Genomic DNA, 17,051 nt, shown 5'->3' with positions numbered 1-17,051 from the left:
GGATCAGCACCAGCACATGTCCTCTTGTACGGGACAGTCTCTGGAGTTCAGGGGTGTATGATTTGGGGTGATCCAAAGATTGTTTTGGGCTTCAGAGAGCTTATATTACCACCACTTCCTTATTCAAAGCCATATCTAATACAGGGTGCTTGGAGGGGGGCCACATTCGAGGACTTAGGTCCAGAACCAGAGACTGGATCAGCACCAGCACATGTCCTCTTGTAGGGGACAGTCTCTGGAGTTCAGGAGTGTGTGGTTTGGGGTGATCCAAAGATTGTTTTGGGTTTCAGAGGGCTTATATTTTCACCACTTGCTTATTCAAAGCCATGTCTAATACTGGGTGCTTGGAGAGAGGCCACATTCGCGGCCTTAGGTCCAGAACCAGAGACTGGATAAGCACCAGCACATGTCCTATTGTAGGGGACAGTCTCTGCAGTTCAGGGGTGTGTGATTTGGGGTGATCCAAAGATTGTTTTGCGTTTCAGAGGGCTTATATTTTCACCGTTTCCTTATTCAAAGCCATGTCTAATACTGGGTGCTTGTAGAGAGGCTACATTCGCGGCCTTAGGTCCAGAACCAGAGACTGGATCAGCACCAGCACATGTCCTCTTGTAGGGGACAGTCTCGCGTTCAGGGGTGTTTGATTTGGGGTGATCCAAAGATTGTTTTGGGTTTCAGAAGGCTTATATTTTCACCAGTTCCTTATTCAAAGCCATGCCTAATACTGGGTGCTTGGAGGGAGGCCACATTCGAGGACTTAGGTCCAGAACCAGAGACTGGATCAGCACCAGCACATGTCCTCTTGTAGGGGACAGTCTCTGCAGTTCAGGGGTGTGTGATTTGGGGTGATCCAAAGATTGTTTTGGGTTTCAGAGAGCTTATATTACCACCACTTCCTTATTCAAAGCCATATCTAATACAGGGTGCTTGGAGGGGGGCCACATTCGAGGACTTAGGTCCAGAACCAGAGACTGGATCAGCACCAGCACATGTCCTCTTGTAGGGGACAGTCTCTGGAGTTCAGGGGTGTGTGGTTTGGGGTGATCCAAAGATTGTTTTGGGTTTCAGAGGGCTTATATTTTCCCCACTTCCATATTCAAAGCCATGGCTAATATAGGGTGCTTGGAAAGAGGCCACATTTGAGGCCTTAGGTCCAGAACCAGAGACTGGATCAGCACCAGCACATGTCCTCTTGTAGGAGACAGTCTCTGCAGCTCACGGGTGTGTGATTTGGGGTGATCCAAAGATTGTTTTGGGTTTCAGAGAGCGTATATTACCACCACTTCCTTATTCAAAGCCATATCTAATACAGGGTGCTTGGAGGGGGGCCACATTCGAGGACTTAGGTCCAGAACCAGAGACTGGATCAGCACCAGCACATGTCCTCTTGTAGGGGACAGTCTCTGGAGTTCAGGGGTGTGTGGTTTGGGGTGATCCAAAGTTTGTTTTGGGTTTCAGAGGGCTTATATTTTCACCACTTGCTTATTCAAAGCCATGTCTAATACTGGGTGCTTGGAGAGAGGCCACATTCGCGGCCTTAGGTCCAGAACTAGAGACTGGATCAGCACCAGCACATGTCCTCTTGTAGGGGACAGTCTCTGCAGTTCAGGGGTGCGTGATTTGGAGTGATCCAAAGATTTTTTTGGGTTTCAGAGGGCTTATATTTTCACCCCTTCCTTATTCAAAGCCATGTCTAATACAGGGCGCTTGGAAAGAGGCCACATTTGAGGCCTTAGGTCCAGAACCAGAGACTGGATCAGCACCAGCACATGTCCTCTTGTAGGGGACAGTCTCTGGAGTTCAGGGGTGTATGATTTGGGGTGATCCAAAGATTGTTTTGGGTTTCAGAGAGCTTATATTACCACCACTTCTTTATTCAAAGCCATGTCTAATACAGGGTGCTTGGAAAGAGGCCACATTTAAGGCCTTAGGTCCAGAACCAGAGACTGGATCAGCACCAGCACATGTCCTCTTGTAGCGGACAGTCTCTGGAGTTCAGGGGTGTGTGGTTTGGGGTGATCCAAAGATTGTTTTGGGTTTCAGAGGGCTTATATTTTCACCACTTGCTTATTCAAAGCCATGTGTAATACTGGGTGCTTGGAGAGAGGCCACATTCGCGGCCTTAGGTCCAGAACCAGAGACTGGATCAGCACCAGCACATGTCCTCTTGTAGGGGACAATCTCTGCAGTTCAGGGGTGTGTGATTTGGGGTGATCCAAAGATTGTTTTGGGTTTCAGAGGGCTTATATTTTCACCGTTTCCTTATTCAAAGCCATGTCTAATACTGGGTGCTTGTAGAGAGGCCACATTCGCGGCCTTAGGTCCAGAACCAGAGACTGGATCAGCACCAGCACATGTCCTCTTGTAGGGGACAGTCTCGAGTTCAGGGGTGTTTGATTTGGGGTGATCCAAAGATTGTTTTGGGTTTCAGAAGGCTTATATTTTCACCAGTTCCTTATTCAAAGCCATGTCTAATACTGGGTGCTTGGAGGGAGGCCACATTCGAGGACTTAGGTCCAGAACCAGAGACTGGATCAGCACCAGCACATGTCCTCTTGTAGGGGACAGTCTCTGCAGTTCAGGGGTGCGTGATTTGGAGTGATCCAAAGATTTTTTTGGGTTTCAGAGGGCTTATATTTTCACCGCTTCCGTATTCAAAGCCATGTCTAATACAGGGTGCTTGGAAAGAAGCCACATTTGAGGCCTTAGGTCCAGAACCAGAGACTGGATCAGCACCAGCACATGTCCTCTTGTAGGGGACAGTCTCTGGAGTTCAGGGGTGTATGATTTGGGGTGATCCAAAGATTGTTTTGGGTTTCAGAGTGCTTATATTTTCACCACTTCCTTATTCAAAGCCATGTCTAATACAGGGTGCTTCAAGGGAGGCCACATAGTAGGGCTTAGGTGCAGAACCACAGACTGGATCAGCACCAGCACATGTCCTCTTGTAGGGGACAATCTCTGGAGTTCAGGGGTGTGTGATTTGGGGTTATCCAAAGATTTTTTTGGGTTTCAGAGAGCTTATATTACCACCACTTCCTTATTCAAAGCCATATCTAATACAGGGTGCTTGGAGGGGGGCCACATTCGAGGACTTAGGTCCAGAACCAGAGACTGGATCAGCACCAGCACATGTCCTCTTGTAGGGGACAGTCTCTGGAGTTCAGGGGTGTGTGGTTTGGGGTGATCCAAAGATTGTTTTGGGTTTCAGAGAGCTTATATTACCACCACTTCCTTATTCAAAGCCATATCTAATACAGGGTGCTTGGAGGGGGGCCACATTCGAGGACTTAGGTCCAGAACCAGAGACTGGATCAGCACCAGCACATGTCCTCTTGTAGGGGACAGTCTCTGGAGTTCAGGGGTGTGTGGTTTGGGGTGATCCAAAGATTGTTTTGGGTTTCAGAGGGCTTATATTTTCACCACTTGCTTATTCAAAGCCATGTCTAATACTGGGTGCTTGGAGAGAGGCCACATTCGCGGCCTTAGGTCCAGAACGAGAGACTGGATCAGCACCAGCACATGTCCTCTTGTAGGGGACAGTCTCTGGAGTTTAGCGGTGTGTGATTTGGGGTGATCCAAAGATTGTTTTGGGTTTCAGAGGACTTATATTTTCACCACTTGCTTATTCAAAGCCATGTCTAATATTGGGTGCTTGGAGGGAGGCCACATTCGAGGACTTAGGTCCAGAACCAGAGACTGGATCAGCACCAGCACATGTCCTCTTGTAGGGGGCAGTCTCTGGAGTTCAGGGGTGTGTGATCTGGGGTGATCCAAAGATTGTTTTGGGTTTCAGAGGGCTTCTATTTTCACCACTTCCTTATTCAAAGCTATGTCTAATACTGGGTGCTTGGAGAGAGGCCACATTCGAGGACTTAGGTCCAGAACCAGAGACTGGATCAGCACCAGCACATGTCCTCTTGTAGGGGACAGTCTCTGCAGTTCAGGGGTGCGTGATTTGGAGTGATCCAAAGATTTTTTTGGGTTTCAGAGGGCTTATATTTTCACCCCTTCATTATTCAAAGCCATGTCTAATACAGGGTGCTTGGAAAGAGGCCACATTTGAGGCCTTAGGTCCAGAACCAGAGACTGGATCAGCACCAGCACATGTCCTCTTGTACGGGACAGTCTCTGGAGTTCAGGGGTGTATGATTTGGGGTGATCCAAAGATTGTTTTGGGCTTCAGAGAGCTTATATTACCACCACTTCCTTATTCAAAGCCATATCTAATACAGGGTGCTTGGAGGGGGGCCACATTCGAGGACTTAGGTCCAAAACCAGAGACTGGATCAGCACCAGCACATGTCCTCTTGTAGGGGACAGTCTCTGGAGTTCAGGAGTGTGTGGTTTGGGGTGATCCAAAGATTGTTTTGGGTTTCAGAGGGCTTATATTTTCACCACTTGCTTATTCAAAGCCATGTCTAATACTGGGTGCTTGGAGAGAGGCCACATTCGCGGCCTTAGGTCCAGAACCAGAGACTGGATCAGCACCAGCACATGTCCTCTTGTAGGGGACAGTCTCTGCAGTTCAGGGGTGTGTGATTTGGGGTGATCCAAAGATTGTTTTGCGTTTCAGAGGGCTTATATTTTCACCGTTTCCTTATTCAAAGCCATGTCTAATACTGGGTGCTTGTAGAGAGGCTACATTCGCGGCCTTAGGTCCAGAACCAGAGACTGGATCAGCACCAGCACATGTCCTCTTGTAGGGGACAGTCTCGCGTTCAGGGGTGTTTGATTTTGGGTGATCCAAAGATTGTTTTGGGTTTCAGAAGGCTTATATTTTCACCAGTTCCTTATTCAAAGCCATGCCTAATACTGGGTGCTTGGAGGGAGGCCACATTCGAGGACTTAGGTCCAGAACCAGAGACTGGATCAGCACCAGCACGTCCTCTTGTAGGGGACAGTCTCTGCAGTTCAGGGGTGTGTGATTTGGGGTGATCCAAAGATTGTTTTGGGTTTCAGAGGGCTTATATTTTCACCCCTTCCTTATTCAAAGCCATGTCTAATACAGGGTGCTTGGAAAGAAGCCACATTTGAGGCCTTAGGTCCAGAACCAGAGACTGGATCAGCACCAGCACATGTCCTCTTGTAGGGGACAGTCTCTGGAGTTCAGGGGTGTATGATTTGGGGTGATCCAAAGATTGTTTTGGGTTTCAGAGTGCTTATATTTTCACCACTTCCTTATTCAAAGCCATGTCTAATACAGGGTGCTTCAAGGGAGGCCACATAGTAGGGCTTAGGTCCAGAACCAGAGACTGGATCAGCACCAGCACATGTCCTCTTGTAGGGGACAATCTCTGGAGTTCAGGGGTGTGTGATTTGGGGTTATCCAAAGATTTTTTTGGGTTTCAGAGAGCTTATATTACCACCACTTCCTTATTCAAAGCCATATCTAATACAGGGTGCTTGGAGGGGGGCCACATTCGAGGACTTAGGTCCAGAACCAATTACTGGATCAGCACTAGCACATGTCCTCTTGTAGGCGACAGTCTCGAGTTCAGGGGTGTGTGATTTGGGGTGATCCAAAGATTGTTTTGGGTTTCAGAAGGCTTATATTTTCACCACTTCCTTATTCAAAGCCATGTCTAATACAGGGTGCTTGGAGGGAGGCCACATTCGAGGACTTAGGTCCAGAACCAGAGACTGGATCAGCACCAGCACATGTCCTCTTGTAGGGGACAGTCTCTGCAGTTCAGGGGTGCATGATTTGGAGTGATCCAAAGATTTTTTTGGGTTTCAGAGGGCTTATATTTTCACCACTTCCTTATTCAAAGCCATGTCTAATACAGGGTGCTTGGAGGGAGGCCACATTCGAGGCCTTAGGTCCAGAACCAGAGACTGGATCAGCACCAGCACATGTCCCCTTGTAGGGGACAGTCTCTGGAGTTCAGGGGTGTGTGATTTGGGGTGATCCAAAGATTGTTTTGGGTTTCAGAGGGCTTATATTTTCACCACTTCCTTATTCAAAGCCTTGTCTAATACAGGGTGCTTGGAGGGAGGCCACATTCGAGGCCTTAGGTCCAGAACGAGAGACTGGATCAGCACCAGCACATGTCCTCTTGTAGGGGACAGTCTCTGGAGTTCGGGAGTGTGTGATTTGGGGTGATCCAAAGATTGTTTTGGGTTTCAGAGGGCTCATATTTTCACCATTTCCTTATTCAAAGCCATGTCTAATACAGGGTGGTTGGAGAGAGGCCACGTTCGAGGACTTAGGTCCAGAACCAGAGACTGGATCAGCACCAGCATATGTCCCCTTGTAGGGGACAGTCTCTGGAGTTCAGGGGTGTGTGATTTGGGGTGATCCAAAGATTGTTTTTGGTTTTAGAGGGCTTATATTTTCACCACTTCCTTATTCAAAGCCATGTCTAATACAGGGTGCTTGGAGGGAGGCCACATTCAAGGCCTTACGTCCAGAACCAGAGACTGGATCAGCACCAGCACATGTCCTCTTGTAGGGGACAGTCTCTGGAGTTCGGGAGTGTGTGATTTGGGGTGATCCAAAGATTGTTTTGGGTTTCAGAGGGCTCATATTTTCACCACTTCCTTATTCAAAGCCATGTCTAATACAGGGTGGTTGGAGAGAGGCCACATTCGAGGACTTAGGTCCAGAACCAGAGACTGGATCAGCACCAGCACATGTCCTCTTGTAGGGGATAGTCTCTGGAGTTCAGATCTGTGTGATTTGGGGTGATCAAAAGTTTTTTTCTGCTGCAGCTGCCGCCCCTTCCTTCTTATTGAATTGTTCTGGGGACATCCTATTTTGAAGCTGTTTACTCAAGATCTGGGTTTTGTAGGACGACCCAGTATAGGTCCCCTTAGAGTGCTGAGTCTTATTAATATGGAGGTGTATAATATGCGCCCCTGCAAACTTCATTTTGGAGTTGTAGCTTTTCAGTTTCCCACAATATTTTTCTTTGGCTTTGCCGCTTTGCGAATAAGAAATAAGGAACTGCGAATAAGGAACTGGGAACTGGGAACCAACTTCAGCTTCGTGGTGTTAACCATGTTGGTCTGCAGTAGCAAAACAGAAAATAGTCCAGTAGCGCCTTTAAGACTAACCAACTTCACTGTAGCATAAACTTTCAAGAATCACAGTTCTCTTCGTCAGATGCATGACCCTCCATGCATCTGACGAAGAGAACTGTGATTCTCGAAAGCTTACGCTTCAGTGAAGTTGGTTAGTCTTAAAGGCGCTACTGTTCAGAAATGGTGCTTTCAAACTTAGGCACAGCTGGAAGATGCCTCGCTAGATCTGTGGGATGGCCGAAAGCTCAGGCGGAGTTCCTTCTTTCAGAAGCTTTGGGGATGTCTAAATCTGCGAGGGACAGGGCAACGTCTTAGCTCGGGCGCTCCCGGCGCAAGTCAGGCGGCACAGTCCTCTGGAGCAGCGGAGGAACGACCCGTAACGCAGGAACGGCCATTCCATCCACCTTGGCAGGGGCAGCGTCCTAACGAAGGAGCGGCTGCTCCTGGCGACGTCGACCTCCATCAAGGGACGTCTCCCCACGCTTGTAATTAAGGCAATCCCGCAGGTTCGCGGCCTCGCAGTTTCCTCCCGAGGGCGGCCAGAGCGAGGCCTAGTCCCGCCCCGGCTGTTTCCCGGGGCAACGCCGAGACGCTCCGGCGAGTCAGCATGGCGACCAAGTGGAAAGAGAAGGACAAGGAGAAAGACAAGGAGGTCGTGGTGGCACAGGTAAAAGGCCCGTTTCGCCTCGTTTTCCTGGGCAAGGCCTCGCCCCTAACTCACGCTTGCTTGCTGGGGAGCAGCTGGAGCACCGACTCCCCCCTTGGCTCACTTCAGTGCCTCTTGCGCCTCTTTCTTGGATCCTAGCAAGGCCGTTCCCTCACATCTGCTCTTTCTTTCCTTGGAGGTGGGTGGGTAGGCCGGGCTTAGACTTGGGTCCTCCTCGCTCTGTTATCACGAAAACGCATAACCATAATAATACAACATTTATATGGAGCGTTTAGAGCGCTTCATTCCCTGTTTCTTGTCTGTTATCTACTTCTATATAGTAAACGTCCGGTAGCACCTTTAAGACTAACCAACTTTATTGTAGCATAAGCTTTCGAGAACCATAGCTCTCTTCGTCAGATGTATGCATCTGACAAAGAGAGCTGTGGTTTGCGAAAGCTTATGCATGAGATGAAGAGAGCTGTGGTTCTCGAAAGGTTATGCATGCATCTGACGCAGAGAGCTGTGCTTCTCAAAAGCTTATGCTTGCATCTGACGAAGAGAGCTGTGGTTCTTGAAAGTTTATGCATGCATCTGATGAAGAGAGCTGTGGTTCTCGAAAGCTTATGCTACAATAAAGTTGGTTAGTCTTAAAGGTCTTAAAGGTTTTCTGTTTCACCGAAAATCGCTTGTAATGTGCGTTGAAAGTGCATTATCCAGCATGTGTGAAAGCAAGAAAGAGTGTCTATTCTCGGTTAATTAACACAGATCACAGTAGTGTAGGGTTGCTCCTTTTTATTTGTAGAGGCTTCAAAAGAGAAGAGAGAAATTCACTTGATGAAACTTTTCCCCATCAGGTATGCAGTCACATACTTGCTCTGATAACATCACAGAAACAGGGGAAGGTTCTCTCTCATGGTGCTTCCATGCTGGGAATTTTTTTACCAGTGGATTCTGTTGTGAGGCTGTTAAGGACAGAAGATGTAAAAAAGTGAGACTGTACAAAGAGGTGAAATTGAGGTGCTGGGTTGCTTCCCCAACAGGATTTCTGTGCCTTTAATAGCTACATAGCAGGCAGCAATTCCACTCCTCCCTTTTCCTTCCTTCCCTAATGGGTCCTGTCTTTCACTGTAGACTGAAACGAGTGCCTTTTTTCATTTTTGTACAACATCTGATGATTTTATGTGCCTTATATTTAAATGAACTACATAATACTTTTTAAAAATCAAGACAATTTAGCTGCTGTGTACACTTAGTTGGGGATAAGCATCATCCAACTCGTTTAAACTGATTTCTGGGTAAGCGTAGGATTAAGCTGTTGGTCTTTTAAATAAGGAAAAATCCTTGATTCAAATAATAAATTTTAATCAGGCCATGAGCACATTTGCAGTTTAAAAAAAAATTATGACAGAGTAACCATTAAAACATATTGATTATTACATCTTTTTTGCTACTAAGGACAATATTCTATATCTTCTTTGAGTAATTATAGCTTACTGTCAAGACTTTTATTCTTCAATTTATTCTGTTCACTGATTTCGGATCCAGAGGAGTTAGCCGTGTTAGTCTGTAGTAGCAAAATCAAAAAGAGTCCAGTAGCACCTTTAAGACTAACCAATTTTATTGTAGCATAAGCTTTCGAGAATCAAGTTCTCTTCATCAGATGCATGATCCGAACATCACAACCGCCTCCACCCCCAGCCTTCCTGCAGTGTTTTGTACGTGGATTAATGTGGCTTTACGTTGGCTGGTATCTGGTTTTTTAAATCGATGCCATGTAGGAGCAACTTACGATCGCACTTCAATCTTCTTGCTTTTTTTAATCACCTGGAGCAAATGCATTCTATCTGAAGTGCATTTTCAGCCCTCTAGTTTTTATATAAGGTTTTTACAAATTTAGACATGGCTTAAAAATATATTTGCCCTTTCTTGCTATGTGGAAGTTTCTTTGGTTACTTTTAGTAGGGACAGCATGGCTCTCTGACTATCAGTGAAATCCTAAGCAGAGTTACTCCAGTCTAGCCCCATTGGTTTCACTTAGAATTTCACTGCCGTTCTTCCACTTTTTCCTGTGGCCATCAGCAGCCCCTTCATGACCCCTCTGGGTCAAATAAAAAACCTTGTCAGTTTCACAGATGCTGGCTTCTTTCCCTCTTTTGTTTGAGGGTCACCCATGATTCTAACAAGGCATGCAAAAGATGTGTAAACTTCTGTGTCTTACATATGTGTGTGTGTTACTTACTATGTATAGGAGATTGGAGCTATATACGTGCTGTTTTAAAGAGCAAAAATTAATGATGATATTTACAGTTTTTTCTTCCAAAAAAGATAGATATGAGGAAATTGTGGCTCTCATAGGCCCTGCTCTCAGTGCCTTCTCCCTTCAGACGTGAGGCAAGCGGCCACCAGATACAGGACTTTTCAGCAGTGGCTCCTTGCTTATGGAATTCCTTTCCCCTTGAGGCTTACCTGGTACCTACACTGCTCTTTTTTAGGCACCAGCTCAAATGTTTCTGCTCACCCAGGCTTGTAATTAAGGTTTTTAAAATCACCGTTTCAGTATGCTTTTATTCTGAAACTGTTTTTTTAAAACTGCTCAGCAGTCTATGTTTTCATGCGGCAGTGGAGTCTGTAATATTGGATTTCAATAAATAATTTTTAATATTTTATTATTATGTTTTGTAACCTGCTTCAGACATGTTCCCTGGAGAGGAAAAAATGGCTAAATATGTAAAATTTCTTAATAAGTAAAATAACCAGTGCCAGCACGAGTGAAATTGAGAGGGCTTTTCCTGAATTTGTGAGTCAGAAGGGCAGAGACAGGGCAAACGGTAAAAAGCAGTGTTAGAAGGGAAAGTGAAAGACGTGGTGGTGGAGTAGGCTGAAGAGAAATTGCCGGGATGGGTTGCATCTGATTCTAGTTGCAGGGCAGTGTGGGCTGGCATCCAGGATAAGCAAGTAGAGGAGTATCTTATTCCTCGCTAGCTGGATGGGATGAAGCGATATTTAAAGTAAGAAAAGCAGACCTTCTGAACAATAGCAATGCATGTTGACTGAGGTGGGGTGGAGGATAATTACTTAGAGCCAAGCTACAAGTGATGCCTGACACAGGTTGGACCCTTGTCAGCTTCCCTCAAGTTTTGATGGGAAATGTAGGCAGCTCGGTGGAATGTTGGACAAGTGACAGTTGAAAAGTCCGTTGGACAGCAGTCGGAGAGCCAAGCTGCAAGACCAGGACGCCTACATTTCCCATCAAAACTTGAGGGAAGCTGACAAGTGTCCAACCTGTGTCAGGCGTCACTTGTAGCTTGGCTCTAAGTGATCACTTAAACTCTTGGAAGTGCCTGTGTGACTTGACCTTATAGAAAAACAACAGATTACTTGCTAGATTTTTGCTGTTGATCAAATTGCTATGTAGGGAGAATACCGTTCACTTAGGATTGTCATTTTCAAATAAACAGACTCAAGGAATGATGAGAAACATGCAAGAGCAGAGATTTCTCTTCCAGGTCTAGGTGTGCCTGCCTAATACAGTTGTTTTCAAACTTCTGGATTTCAGGAAACCATTGGTTTGGACATTGCAGAAAATTGTGGAATATGCTCATTTCATATGGGGCACTGGCCATGTTTCTTGGGCTTTGTTGTTGCCCCATGAAAACTGTGTGTGTGTTCCTCAAACGTCCCATATTTCCACAGCTGCACATTGCAGGGAAGGTGGGTAATGATGTACAAGCAGTCTTTTAACGAATCTTGTCTGCCAGTATTTATCTTCTCACTGAGGAACACATGACAAGCTTCTGAGGAACCCCACAGTTCCTGAGAGCTCACTTTGAGAATTACGGTGCTATCAAAACCAGAAATATGTTGGTCGCTTCACTGAACAAAGTGAGAAAATGGAGTTGGTGAAAAGAAAACAGGAAATGAAAGACGGAAGTTATACAAGTATGTATTTTAAAAACTCCTGTAATCTTGGGAAACTCTCAGACCAGCACATTGATTTTATATATCTTGTGCTGTTTGATTGAATTGTTTTCTGTATTTTGTGATCCACCTTAAAAGGTGGGCTATAGGTGAATAAAAATAAAAAAAAATAAAAAATAAATTTGAAGCTCAGATATTATTCAAAAGAAGGGGATTGAGATCAAATTTGTTCCTAAAAAAAGCGCTGCAACAAGTAACAAATACAAGGAGTTAGTAGTCATCATCTTGATAAAGAACATTGTTTAAGATTACATAAGCATCTAGTGTGATTTATTTTAGATGTTGTTAAGAGTAGTACTTGCATTTTCTTTTATCGTGCTATGTCAAAAATGAGAAATATTACTGTTAGTCTGGTTTTCATCAGTTTTTGAAACAGTGATTTAGAAAAGGGCAGTTTTCATTTAAAGCAAAGAAGGATTCTGTGTTCTTAAAAGTGAACTATGCATATGAAAACTTTGGCAAAATCTTTACCAATAAACATTGGTCCAGCGATGGGGCTCCCACTGCTGGTTTTTCCATTAAGCATAGGAATCTTTCTCAAGAGGTGTGTGCAGAAAATCTCTTCCAAGTGGAAAAGCAATGAGATAGCCATACTTGCTGTCCCCCACCCTCCCATATATGCTTTGAAAATACTAGGAAAAGTTGAGGTGGCTGCAACCTATTCCTCAGGTCCGACTCTGATTATTGCTGTGATTTATTCCTGTCTTGCGCTGCTGCACTACCTTTTGTGATACTTACAAACATACCTACGGACAAACTTCTAAATACTTCCTTTAAAAAATATTTTGTCCAGCTTCTACCTTCCCTTGCAAAGGGGGCCCTAGATGGATTTGTGATCTAGTTCCATACTCTGTCTCTTCTGTATTCCTTTGTGTTCTGGGATCTTTTTGATGTTAAGTACCATCAATGTGGTTAACTGGGCAGAATAAAGCACATTAAATACAAGAAGAATTCTCTATTTTAAAAAATGGAAGTTGTTGTGTCCAATGAGGAAAATTAAAGAGGAGCACAACTCTAGCAAAACAAATATACATTGACAGTAAGTCCATCAGAAAGAGAATTTGAGCAGTATTTAAAAGATGACTTTCAATTGTTTTAAAAACTATGACATTAACCCATATAATCAGTCATTGTTCTGTATCAGGGGTCCCCAAACTTTTTGAGCCTGTGGGCCCTTTTGGAATTCTGACACAGGGTGGTAGCACAACCACAAAATGGCTGCTGCAGGATGCAGACCCAACCATACACTCAGAGGAAGTCTAAGTACAGGGGAAAAGAGGGGTAATTAAAAAAAAATACACTGGGAAAGAGGAATGGGATAGAGAATAAAACCAATGCTGTGGTAGCTGCTGCTGCTAAAGCGGTGTTATTTTAATTTGCACAGTCAGATCTCCAATGGCCAATCAGAAGTGGTCCCACCTGCTTTCTGGTGGGCACCATGGCAGCCACAGGCACCATGTTGGGGACCCCTCTTCTATACCATCCCCAAGCAACACGGTCCAGTTACATATGACCTCCTAGTTCAGCCTTGAGGAACTACCCCAAGATCAAAAGAATGTCTTCTACAATATAGGGAACACCACTGAAAAAGGTCTTTTTAACATGCTGTTAGGAGGAAATCCTGTCATCTGTAGGCGCAAGAATTGTGGGAACCTTCTCGTCTTCTCCTCCCCTGAGCACTTGGAAAATTTATTCCTTGAAGGGATCTGTGCGGACTAGCTGCTGTGCAGGTTGGATATTTGCAGTGGGAGCGAAAATCTGCCCATTCTTCCTTTTCCTTGAGCAGAGCTCCACTCTTGCGAGAGGCAGAAAGGGCAATCGTATTCTCCTCTCCATCCAAACCGCAACTGTCCCACCCAGATGGCTTTTAGTCCATGTGGTACCCTTGACACCGGGATTAATCTTTCAGGATCATCAGAAGGGGCTGGGGGGAAGGTTAAGATCCCAGAATGTCAGTGCCTTCAACTGATAGGTTGGTGGATCAACCAGAAAAAGCATTTAAAATAAAATGAGCAGTATTATCAGGGCTTTTTTTCAGCAGGGATGCGGTGGAACGGAGTTCCGGAACCTCTTGAAAATGGTCACATGGCCGGTGGCCCCGCCCCCTGATCTCCAGACAGAGGGGAGTTCAGATTGCCCTCTGCGCCGCTGAGCGGCGCGGAGGGCAATCTAAACTCCCCTCTGTCTGGAGATCAGGGGGCGGGGCCACCGGCCATGTGACCATTGTCTCCGAGGGCAACCCACTGAGTTCCACCACCTCTTTTCCCAGAAAAAAAGCCCTGAGTATTATTATGCCTTTCTTCAAAAGTATGATGTCGACACGTCTGGAATACCGGATAGGTTTCTGGTTACCACAAACTGAAAATAATATTGTGGAGCTGGGAAAAAGTGCAGGAAGGACAATCAAAATGGTCAAGAGGATCTAGCATTTTCTTTGTGATACAAAGATGAAGCTTTGGGATGGGGGGCCTTTCTTTTTTAAAGAAAAGATAACTCTGGGGGACATGGTAGAAGTTTATAAGATTATGCATGGTGCAGAGAATATGAATAGTGAAACATTTTTTCCCCAGTCATAATACAAGGGTGTCATATTCTTAAACTGTTCTAATTTTAATAACTGTCACACAATATTCTAGTAGATTTTGGAAGGCTACATAAGGTTATGGTTTCTTCTGTGTTTGTTTTAAATTATACTTTAATAATTAACTGCCAGGATTGCTTTTTCAAGGATAAGAATGGTATGGAGGAGCGGGAAGCTTTAACTCTTTCCTTCTCTGCTATTTTCTCAATGGAAAAATTCAGTCCAGAGTTTTATTTCTTTGATGAGGGAAAATTATATTTTTCCCCTCATATGGAGATAAAAGCATCTTGGTGGTAGCTTTCTCCAGTAAGAAAATGGGAAGGGAAGAAAGGATTAATTCCCCCCCCCCATGCTGTTCTCTTTAATAAGCAATCCTAGCAATAAAGCTAATTTTGCAAAAGAAAAAAAATGCGCAAAGCATGCAGAAGTAATGATAACATGTAGCTGATTCCTTTGTTGAACTGCATTTCAACAACTCCAGCCTCTCTATAAAGTCTGATTTGACCGTAACAGATATTGATCATACAGTTATATACTGTTCATTCGAATGTCAGCTTGAATAATCCAGACAGTGCTATTCTGAAATATTGTACCAAAACCTCCAAGTCGCTGGTCCCATAATTACTTACACACATTATATCTTCTCGGATTTAAAAGAACAAAAATAACTGTGACGCACACAAGCGTGCACATCTGAACGTACGTGAATCTGCACTGGAGTTGATAACTGTAAATTTCAGTGGGGCTACGTCACAGCTAGTGTCTTGTGGATGCAGAACTGGGGTCAAAAACTAGGTGCTTGGCTTGGCTTTGTTAATCAGATATGAATGAATAATCATGCTGTTTGTTGTTTGGTGCCACTTAACTGTAAATTCAGGTTGCAGTAAATGTCCTTTTAAAAAATTGTCAGTAATAATTTCTGTAGCTCTGCAGAGTGCTCTACAATCCAGCTCTTCTTTTTGTTTTGTTGTTTTTAAATTGTGATTGTAAGAACTTGGAGAAGGGCGGGGGATTGTTCCTTGTATTGACTTTGTCTTATAGGACACGGCTTCTTTCTATTTCTAGTTGGACTGTAAATCAGCCCATCTATTTTTGGTGCATTTCCTTGTTTAATAAACAGAACAGGTCAAAAATAGATGCTATTGAATTTTTTGCTGCCTAGCGATAGCATGGACCATTTAATGCTCTTAAAAATAAATGTGTATTTGGAAACACTGAGCACGTTTGCTATTACACCATTTTTCAGTTATGCATACAGCACATCTTTGAACCTGATATACTTGTTAACGGTAACACTTTTAACAGTGAGAGTTACATAAAATAACTCACGTGGAACCTGGTGCATAAAAGATCGTTCAGCCATCCAGTAATACATGTGCTTGCCTAAATTGTATCCTCTTTTGGAAAGAGATAATTTTTCTCCTTGCATGTGTTGCCAGTTTATCTAGCCTGATGCATTTGGTGAATTTAAAACTTTATGCAGGAAGACTACAGCATTAAACACGTACTTTCTGAATGAAATGTAAAGCAAGGATACTTTATCAAAAGTCACTAAAGTCAAAGTGCTGTTTGCACATCACTGTTAAAAAATCATTACTTGCGCATACAATTGAATTATATTGTTTATATGTTGAAATATATGTAGATTCTATATATTTGTTTTTCCCTATATTTGTTTACTGTTGATGGTTCTCATGCAGAAAGAGGACTTGGCGTGTGCAAATGGACATCCTAGACAAAACATTTCGGTGCTTTCCCCACCAGGCTAAAGGGAAGGAAGAAGAGCAGGGCTTTTTTTTTTGGAAAAAAGGTGGTGGAACTCAGTGGGTTGCCCTGGGAGAAAATGGTCACATGGCTGGTGGCCCTGCCCCCTGATCTCCAGACAGAGGGGAGCCATGCGGCGTGGAGGGCAATCTCAACTCCCCTCTGTCTGGAGATCAGGGGGTTGGTCCACCAGCCATGTGACCATTTTCAAGAGGTTCCGGAACTCCGTTCCACCGCGTTCCTGCTGAAAAAAAGCCCTGAAGAAGAGTAATGAGGGGAGAGAGCTTCCACACATACGGCAGGTTGCCTCTCTTCTGCTCTTCAATACTGTCTCTCCCCTCTCCCCCATTGTGAATCATGGGAATCACATGAGCTGTTTTAGAGACTAGGATAATCCTCAGACGATGGTTTAAAAACCAAGTTAAAGAGTCAGATTTACTTTGCTGATCTAGCATGAGTTGGAATTTCTGCTTTGCAAGGTAGCATTCTGAAAATCATTTCATTTGCAAGTCTAAGACAAATTAATTTTTCACTTACCTGCCCAAAATACCTCCTGTTCCTAATCAGCAAAAAAGGTAGTTGGTGTTGGAAGCAGCCCATTGTTTCTTTTTATATGCAGATTGAATGAGATCCTTGAGATCAAATGTGTTATACATGTGAATGCAGTTGTAACATAATGTATCGTTTTGATATAGGAGGAAGACAAAATGATTAAAGATGAAGAGGCAATGGCTTGGAAGTTCCTTTCTCTTACCCAAATTAATAGTCTGTTAGAGCATGATGTAGCAGGAGTTCAAAAGTAAGTTTCTTGAAGTTTTTCTTCAGTATAGATAATATGAAGCAGAGTTCATTAATGATATTTTTTATAATGTAAACCTAAACAGTTATACCATTTTAAGGCCACTGACTTCAGCGGACTTAGAAGGATGTAAATCTGAGTCTCTCTAAATGAGATGCTGGGGCATATGTCCATCAAGCATCAGGAGACACAGTGTTAGCCAGGAAGTGTAGTTTTGAAAGACAGAGCCAGTGGAGATCGCTCCAGAGGGGATG

The 17,051-nt window shown here is 44.2% G+C and overlaps 1 protein-coding gene across 1 annotated transcript in view; it reads left to right on the top strand.

Annotated features, from left to right (window-relative positions):
* The window catches only part of CABCOCO1 (ciliary associated calcium binding coiled-coil 1), a 187,415-nt gene that overhangs the window by 80,414 nt on the left and 89,950 nt on the right, over positions 1–17,051 (top strand). Inside the window, exons 2-3 of the mRNA XM_054983957.1 lie at positions 7,549–7,693; positions 16,694–16,797. Of these exons, the coding sequence (XP_054839932.1) occupies positions 7,549–7,693; positions 16,694–16,797 (249 nt within the window). The remainder of the gene's footprint in view (positions 1–7,548; positions 7,694–16,693; positions 16,798–17,051) is intronic.

This window comes from Eublepharis macularius, chromosome 6, assembly GCF_028583425.1.
Source record: "Eublepharis macularius isolate TG4126 chromosome 6, MPM_Emac_v1.0, whole genome shotgun sequence".
NCBI lineage: Eukaryota > Metazoa > Chordata > Lepidosauria > Squamata > Eublepharidae > Eublepharis > Eublepharis macularius.
The sequence above is the reverse complement of the archived record's forward strand: the minus strand, read 5'-3'. Positions and strand labels throughout refer to the sequence as shown.